This window comes from Bison bison, unplaced genomic scaffold (genome assembly GCF_000754665.1).
Source record: "Bison bison bison isolate TAMUID 2011002044 unplaced genomic scaffold, Bison_UMD1.0 scf7180017864203, whole genome shotgun sequence".
Classification (NCBI taxonomy): Eukaryota; Metazoa; Chordata; class Mammalia; order Artiodactyla; family Bovidae; genus Bison; species Bison bison.
In genome coordinates this window covers 6,570,644-6,579,242 of record NW_011494775.1, presented here as the reverse complement: position 1 = coordinate 6,579,242, position 8,599 = coordinate 6,570,644, and the positions used below count along the sequence as shown (strand labels likewise).

At 55.3% G+C, this 8,599-nt stretch overlaps 2 protein-coding genes across 3 annotated transcripts in view; one reads left to right on the top strand and one right to left on the bottom strand.

Annotated features, from left to right (window-relative positions):
* Nucleotides 1-209, top strand: part of APC2 (adenomatosis polyposis coli 2) — a gene marked incomplete at its 5' end in the record, with an annotated part of 19,043 nt that extends 18,834 nt beyond the window's left edge. Inside the window, one exon of the mRNA XM_010844633.1 lies at nucleotides 45-209. Coding sequence (XP_010842935.1) covers nucleotides 45-209 — 165 coding nt within the window. The remainder of the gene's footprint in view (nucleotides 1-44) is intronic.
* Nucleotides 210-2,353: 2,144 nt separating this feature from the next.
* On the bottom strand, nucleotides 2,354-7,358 carry LOC104991888 (chromosome unknown open reading frame, human C19orf25). 2 transcript variants are annotated; one of them, XM_010844568.1, is made up of 3 exons: nucleotides 7,229-7,358; nucleotides 6,998-7,136; nucleotides 2,354-3,790 (listed from the first exon to the last, which is right to left on the bottom strand). In XM_010844568.1, the coding sequence occupies exons 2-3, from the start codon at nucleotides 7,125-7,127 to the stop codon at nucleotides 3,564-3,566; spliced, it is 357 nt and encodes a 118-aa protein (XP_010842870.1). In that variant the 5' UTR covers nucleotides 7,128-7,136; nucleotides 7,229-7,358; the 3' UTR covers nucleotides 2,354-3,563. The 2 variants fall into 2 exon arrangements, with proteins under 2 accessions (XP_010842870.1, XP_010842869.1); XM_010844567.1 differs by having other exon boundaries at nucleotides 6,998-7,358.
* Between the last annotated feature and the right edge of the window lie 1,241 nt (nucleotides 7,359-8,599).

Genomic DNA, 8,599 nt, shown 5'->3' with positions numbered 1-8,599 from the left:
CCACCTCCCTTCTTGGCAGCGACGTGGACGGGCCGCCCTCCAAGGCGCCCGCACCCATCCCCTTCGTCCCCGCCAGCCGGCACGGCTCCCCCAGCCGCTCCGCCCGTGTCCCCCCTTTCAACTACGTGCCCAGCCCCATGGTGGCGGCCACCGCTGACTCCACCGTGGAGAAGGCCCCCACCCCGGTCCCCACCAGCCTCCTGGAATAGTGGCCGGGACTGGACTTCCAGAACATCTTCTCCTGGCCCAGGACCGTCTGGCTGCCCCTAGGGTGGTCCCAGGACCCGCCTGCCACCCCCAAACCCAGGGCCCCGCCCTCCGAGCCTCACCCCTGCCCACACGGGCCTCGCACTCCCGCGTAGACGCTTGCTTTTGAGCCGAGGCGGCTTCGGGAGGAAAGTGAGCTACGAGCTGGAGCGCGCGTCACCGCAAGGGGGCGCCCACGAAGCCCTGGCGCCCGCGCGGAGACCATCCTCCCGGCTAGGGCCGTCCTCAGCAGTGCCCTTCTGGGTTCCTCGCCCTGCCGGGCCCTGCATTAGCACCACACTTGCTCCCCTCTCCTCTGGGGAACGCATGGGGAGGAGGGGGCGGGAATGACAGTGCCCGCCGAGGTGGGGAAGGGGCTGGGAGGGTGGCGGCAGCAGGAGCCTGCCAGCCGAGGGCGGCGGCTGCGCATGCGCAAGAGAAAGCCTGTAATTACGGGCAGGGCCGGGTAATTGGTTAACTACGGCTTAGCTGGTTTGTTTGCCGTCTCGGCCTCAGCTGGGGGCGTGCGAGAAGGGCGTGCTGCGCCCGACAGAAAGGCCGCCCCAACCCCAGACAGACACGCGCAGGGAGCCTGGAGCACCCCAAAACTGGTCGGGGGAGCTGGGTACACAGGGCGTCCCCGCAGCCTTCGTAAGGAACCAGGAGAGGCAGGCGTGCCGGGAGCGCCGTGGCTGAGGAGAGGGAGAAACGGAGGGGAGGCCGGGACCTAGCCACCGCTCGGTAGCCAGGCCTGGACTACGGGACCTGGATTGCGCTCTGCGGGAAGTGGTCCCCGCGGGCGCCTGCCTGGTCCCAGGTCTTTGCCTTTTCACCGAGTCTCCTGTTCTTTGGATCTGAGGGCTCCGTGGGGCGTGGCCTCCTCCCGGGGGCCAGCACACCTGCCCGAACAGCCGATCCCACTTCCCTGAGGAGCCCGGCTCTGCGCGAGAGCCAGCAGCTGCTCTCAGCCGCCCTAAGGATCTGCAGTCACACCGCCCTGCCGAGCTGCTCTGGGGGCCGGGAACAGTGTACCGGTTCCTGTCTCTTCTCTGGGAGGAGGGGAGCAGAGCCAGGTGGAGAGGACGTGCTGAAGGAGCCCTGCCTCTGCCCCCCTCAGACGCTGTGCTGCCGCTCCTTAAGATACACACGCTGCGACATCGCGTCCCGCAGGCCAGGGTTCGGAAGAAGGACGCAGGAAAGGCTGCACCACGTACTCCTCCTGGGGAGAGCGAGCCTGGGAAAGCGGTGGGGACTGAGCAAGCGCTAGAACAGCCACTGCTGACCCTAAGGCCCCTCTCCAGGGCGGATAAGACACCTCTGCAAACGGCTGCTCCCATCCTATCAGCAGCCAGAAGGGGGGAGTGGCCTTCTGAGCTCCTTCTCAAATGTGGGGGCTGCAGAATGTTGCACCCCATCATCACAGGCGAGCCACCCCTGGAAATGGAGAAATGCTGCCAGCTTGCCAAGCTGTGGGGGCCTGGAGTGGAAGCCCCCGTACTGAGTCCCAGGCTGTGCTCTGGCAGTTGTGTGCCTGCTTCCCCACGTGGGCCGTGGGGAGCTACCTCTGGGTTCAGCAGGTCGGCTGCCATGACGGGGCAGAGGACCCTCCCGGTTGGCTGCCCCTTGCCATTCTCTCCACAGGCAGGGGCAGGGCCCGAGCCATCCCATCCTATCCAGCGCCCACCCTGCCACCTCCATCTATCACAGCAGCGGTCCACGCAGCCGCTGGGCTGGTGGGAGCCCGAGGTCCTGATTAGAGTGGCTTCCTGGAGGAGGCAGTGCTGGCCACCGCTGGACAATCAGCCTGAGGCCGGAGCTTGGAGGAACAAAGTCCAAGGACCGCAAACACTCCTGTGAAGCCCTGACCCGAGAGACACAGGGCACCCAGGCCAGACCTCGGCCCGGAGCAGATGGACACTGCGAGCTGGGTGCTGACTTTGGGGCACTACCTCACCACGCTGCCGCAGCCTGAGCCTGGTTGTCTTGGCTTGTTCCCTCCCCGCCGTCTCCATCCCAGGTGCCACAGGACACCTGTAAATACGTACAGCCCCCACCTGTAAAGCCCCCACCTGTAAAGCCATCACCTGGCGGAAGGAGGCCGCAGAGCCAGGCGTCTCACTGCACCTTTATTAAACAGCTGTTGAATCGCGCTCCAACTGGCTGCACCTTAAGTCTCCAGAGGGGTGAGGCAGGGTGGGGGTCAGGAGGGGGCTTTGCAGACCTTCCATCCGAGTCCATGTGCTGCCTGCATAGCCTCGCTCCCCAAAACCAAGTGTACTCGAGGTTGACACAGGGTTTGTTGTGTGCAAGAGTGCCCTCCCTTGGATGAGGAGGCTGCTCAGTGTCCACTGCTTCTTCTGGCGCCGCATCCACACTTTCTCAACACCTGGGCCCCCAAGTTTCCAGTTTTAGGGTCTCTAGGCGTGAAGCAGACACCTTTTTCTCCTGGGATATGTGAGGTCTCCTTTGTCTGCTGTGCGGGGTCCCAGCGCTGCCCTGAACTTTTGGGACCCTGAAAAGGAGGGGCCCATGGGGGGACTGTCGTCGAAGGTACTCAGTGGCCTCATCACCTCTGCTGCTCTGGTCTTCACGGGACTGGTTTTTTAGGGTGAGAGCCCTTTTCACGGTCCTCACCTGGCCCACTACCCACCTGTCTGCAGGTGAAGGTGGAAGGAGGGAGGACACTGGGTGAGAGCTGGGGCAGGGACTGCCTGCCACGTCCTCTCACGGTACCCCCATGTGACTGCATCCCACAGGTGACAGACAGACGAGAGCCTGCCCTGGGGGAGCGCCCAGGCCCAAGATGGGGTGCCAGGGGCCCAGAGAGGTGGCACTCACCCTGAGGGCCACTGCTCCTCACACAACCAGAGCCACCATGGGCTGGGGAGGACACTGAACACACACACTCTTCTGGAACCTCTGGGCCCCCACCAATTCACATGGAGATGGCAGAACCAGAAGGGTGGGTCCCACCAGCTCAGTCTGATTGGTCAGTGAAACAGGGTTGCCAGAGGAAGGGAGGGGAGGACGGATTGACAGCCCTGGGCCCCCGAGCCTCGAAGGAAGTCCAGTCTGTGCTCCTCAGGGCAAGGGGCCTGTGCACAACCCAGATCCCATCCTCAGGGAGGGGTCTATGCACAGTGAGGCCCCACATCGACTGGACAAGCTGTGCGCCCTGGAGTCTCTGGGTGCCAGGGCTTGCCTAGGCCGCAGAACAGAGAGCCAGAAATCTGCTTCTGGGACCCAGGGGCCAGATGTCAGGTGAGGTGTGCCAGGCCAGATGCTGAGTGGAGGACCCAAGGTTCCAGTGGGCCAGGTTATCCCAAGGAGGCGGCTGCCGTGCTGGGCAGAGCCACGTGGCCCACCTGGCTGATGTCCCGCTCCAGTTCCTCGCCCGCCTGCTGCAGGTCTGCACGCTTCTGCTCCAACTGGGCACCCGCCTGCTGCAGCCGCTGGTTCATAGCCACATAGATCCGGCTCTGGAAGTAGAGCTGCTCTCGCTGGGCTTCGGCGTCCTCGGTTCTCCCAGAGGGGCCCAGGGGGTCTATGGATAGGACACGGCAGCATCACTGCCCGTTAACCAGAGGACTCAGTTTACCCTCCAGAGAAAACAATGGACTGGAGGGAACAGGTCACAGGAAAGGCTGGACTCCACTGAACCACAGTCCCTCCAAAGGGTGGGCCCTGGCTCCTGGAAAGAACTCTGACCCTGATCACGGAGCAGAATGGCTCTCACCAGCACTCTGAGCACTCAGGGGGGTGGGAAGAGGCCAGGATGCACACTTCCCAGTGACCACATTTCCTAAAGGGTACAGGAGAAGAGGGGAGTCAGGGCGGAAAAGGCACAGGCTCCAGGGTCACATGGACACACATCAAGGTCCTCCTTGCTCTGCCTGGTCCCCTTGTCCACAAACTGGCCAGAAGCTCTGCATTTGATTACAGATCACTTTATCACCTGCCTGACACCAAGGTGGGAAAGGCCAGACAGTGCAGGTGCACACAGAGGCAGACACAGGCCGGCAGGGGCAGCCCCCTGCTCCCTGAATGGCCCCAGGACTGGCCATGCCTCATGGCCCCAACCTCCAAGTGCTGGGGACCTAGGCCTGTGACCCTTAAGCTGGGGCTCAAGCAGCCGCCAAAGACCCAGCTGCAGGCTATGGATAAATAGGTGCTGTGGTTCCTCAGGCGGCCCCATCCAACACAACGTTCTAGGCAACAGAAACGTCCCCAGCTGAGCCCCTCAGCGCAGCAGCAACAAGGGTCTCCTGAGCCTGTAAAATGTGGCCATGTGCAGCAAAGAACAGAATTTTTACTGTTACTTAATTTAAAAACAAATTGTCCCACAGCCACATGTAAGTCAATGAAATTAGAACACTCTCTCATACCCTACACAAAAATAAACCCAGAATGGCTTAAAGGCTTAAATATAAGACATGACACCATAAAACTAGAGGAGACCATAGGTGTAACATCCTGTGACATGGATCTTACCTATGCTTTCTTAGGTCAGTCTCCCAAGGCAACAGAAATAGAAGCAAAAATAAACAAATAGGACCTAATCAAACTCACAAGCTTTTGCCCAGCAAAGGAAACCAACAGCCTATAGACTGGGAGAAAATAACTGCAAATGATGTGACTGACCAGGGCTTGATTTCCAAAATATGCAAACAGCTCATACAACACAATATCAACAAACAAAACCCGGTTGAAAAATGGGCCAAAGATCTACATAGACATTTCTCCAGAGAAGACATACAGATGGTCAAGAATCACATGAAAAAATGCTCAGCATTGCTAATTATCAGAGAAAAGCAAATCAAAACTACAATGAGGTACCACCTCCTACAGGTCAGTATGGCCATCATTAAAAACTGTACAAATAAGGACTTCCCTGGTAATCCACTGGCTAAAACGCCATGCTCCTAATGCAGGAGGCCAAGGTTCAAACCCTGGTCAGGGAACTAGATCCCACATGCTGCAATTAAAAGTTTGCATGACACAACAAAGACCTGGCACAGCCAAATAAATAAATATTAAAACAAACAAAAAAACTCTACAAATAACAAATGCTGGAGAGAGTGTAGAGAACAGTGAACACTCCTACACTGTTGGTGGGAATATAAGCTACTGCAGCCACTGTGAAAACAGCACAGAAGTTCTTCAAAAAACTAAAAACAGAGGTACCATATGATTCAGCAATCTCACTCCTGTGCAAATATATCCAGATGAAACCATAATTCAAAAAAACACATGCACCCCAATGTTCAAGGCAGCACTAGTTACAACAACCAAGATACGGAAGCAAGCTAAATGTCCATCGACAGATAAATGGATAAAGAGGAATAAAAAAGGTACGGTAAGAAAAGAAAAGGATATGGTGTATATATACACAATGGATTACTACTCAGCAGTGAAAAAGCACAAAAATATTGTCACTTGCAGCAACATGGATGCAACTAGAGATTACCATACTAAACGAAGTCAGAAAAAGACAAATACTGTATGATATCACTTATCTGTGGAATCTAAAATATAATGCAAATGAACTTATCTATGAAACAGAAACAGGGTCGGACATAGAGAAAAGACTTGTGGTTGCCAAGGGGGAGGGACAGCAAGGAAATCAACCCTGAATATACACTGGAAGGACTGATGCTGAACCTCCAACACTTTGGTCACCTGAGGCAAAGAGCTGACTCACTGGAAAAGACTCTGATGCTGGGCAAGATTTTGGGCAAGAGGAGAAAGGGGCAACAGAGGATCAGATGGTTGGATGGCATTAGAAACTCAATGGACATGAGTTTAAGCAAACTCCTGGAGATGGTGAAGGACAGGAGATGGTGAAGGACAGGGAAGCTTGGCGTTCTGCAGTCCATGAGGTCACAAAGACACGACTGAGCGGCTGAACAACAAACACAAAGTGGAAGCGGGATGGTGGAAAGAATGACTGGGAGTTTTGGATAACCATATGCAAACTATTATATACAGGATGGATAAACAACAAGGTCCTGCTGTATAGCACAGGATTTTCAATATCCTGTGATAAACTATAATGGAAAAGAATGAGTATGTGTAACTGAGTAACTCTGCTATAAAACAGAAATTAACACTGTAAACCAACTATACTTTAATTTAAAAAAAACAAAAAGACACAAAGACGAACCCCCCAAAAAAGTCCCAACGTGTTTCTCACCTTCTGACATCCCACAAGCCTTATACTGATCCTCTCTACCCATTAGAATGGCCTGAGGACAGGCACTTTCATCTTTTTTTTTTCCCCCCTTTTCTTGGCTGTGCCACGTGGTATGTAGATCTTAGTTCCCCGACCGGGGATTGAACCCATGCCCCCTGAAGTGGAATCGCAGAGTCCTAAGCATTGGACGGACAGGGAAGTCTCAGGGACTTTCAACGTTCAGATCTACCTCACCACCTCAGTGATTAGAATAGAACCTGGCCCATAAGAGGTTCTCAATAAAGTTGAACGAATAAACGAAACTCAGAGAACACAATATTCAGACTACAACTGTATGTCGGACCCTGCAGTCAATGTTCTCCGTTTATCTTCTGAGCAAAGGGTGGACACTCTTTCTCTGCAAAAGGCCAGACCTAAGTATTTTGGGTACTGTAGGGCCAGACAGTCTCTGTCCTGACCATTTAACTCTGCCAGTTCGTCTCAAAAGCAGCCAGGTGCTTCCCTTCTCGCTGGGGTCTCCGGAGCGCCCCTCCCCTGCACGACCTGGGCTTCCCCTACCTTCCCGGGCCAGTGCAGTGAAGACGGGGTCCTCGGCGGGCGCCCCCCGCACGTCCTCCAGGATCTGCTCTACCGTGGGGGGCGCCGGGCGGGTGGGCAGCACCACGCGCTTCTTGGCCTTGGAGCCCATTCCTGCAGGCTGCAGAAAAGAGCGTTGACCGCGCAGTTCCTGCCGCCCGGCAAACTCCCACACACGCTCCGGAGCCCCGCTCCCGGGGAAGCCGGCCCTGCCTCGATCCTCCCAAGGCGGAACAGCACGCGGTCTGGGGCTTCAGTGTCCGGCTCCACTCAAGACAAGTTTCCAGCAGAAGATCCACCTGGCCGCGGGTACTCAGCCGCCACAGCTGCCGAGAGGCCACTTCCGCTTCCGGTCGGCCTGCGGGCCCGCCCTATAGGCACGTGATGCGCACTTCCGGCCTTCTCGGGTTCCCGCCCGCCGCGAAGCCAACCCCCTTTTAAAGGGGCCACGCCCGAGAGAGTTTCGGTACCACTGGACCAGAATGTGTGGGGCTTCTCTGATAGCTCAGTTGGTAAAGAATCCAGCTGTAATGCTGAAGACCCCAGTTCTATTCCTGGGTCGGGAAGATCCCCTGGAGAAGGGATAGGCTACCCACTCCAGTATTCTTGGGCTTCCCTTGTGGCTCAGCTGGTAAAGAATCCACCTGCAATGCAGGAAACCTGGGTTTGATCCCTGGGTTGGGAAGATCCCCTGGCGAAGGGATCTTAATACTCCAGTATTAAGAATTCCATGGACTGTATAGTCCATTAGGTCGTAAAGAGTTGGACAAGACTGAGCTAGTTGAAGTGGGGTTCAGTTCAGTTCAGTCGCTCAGTCGTGTCCGACTCTTTGCGACCCCATGAATTGCAGCACGCCAGGCCTCCCTGTCCACCAACTCCCGGAGTTCACCCAAACTCATGTCCATCGAGTCGGTGATGCCATTCAGCCATCTCATCCTCTGTCGTCCCCTTCTCCTCCTGCTCCCAATCCCTCCCAGCATCAGAGTCTTTTCCAATGAGTCAACTCTTCTAATGAGGTGGCCAAAATATTGGAGTTTCAGCTTCAGCATCTGCCCTTCCAATGAATATTCAGGACTGATTTCCTTTAGAATGGACTGGTCGGATCTCCTTGCACTCCAAGTGACTCTCAAGAGTCTTCTCCAACACCACAGTTCAAAAGCATCAATTCTTCAGTGCTCAGTTTTCTTCACAGTCCAACTCACATCCATACATGACCACTGGAAAAACCATAGCCTTGACTAGATGGACCTTTGTTGGCAAAGTAATTTCTCTGCTTTTGAATATGCTATCTAGGTTGGTCATAACTTTCCTTCCAAAGAGTAAGCATCTTTTAATTTCATGGCTGCAGTCACCATCTGCAGTGATTTTGGAGCCCCCCAAAATAAAATCTGACAGTTTCCACTGTTTCCCCATGTATTTCTCATGAAGTGACGGGACCAGATGCCATGATCTTAGTTTTCTGAATGTTGAGCTTTAAGCCAACTTTTTCACTCTCCTCTTTCACTTTCATCAAGAGGCTTTTGAGTTCCTCTTCACTTTCTGCCATAAGGGTGGTGTCATCTGCATGTTTGAGGTTATTGATAT

Coding starts and splice junctions, on each gene's coding strand:
- LOC104991888 (XM_010844567.1), bottom strand. CDS start 7,127: ATGGGCTCCAAGGCCAAGAAGCGCGTGGTGCTGCCCACCCGCCCGGCG. Junction 3,791..6,997: donor CACTGCACTGGCCCGGGAAG/GTAGGGGAAGCC, acceptor TCCTATCCATAG/ACCCCCTGGGCCCCTCTGGG.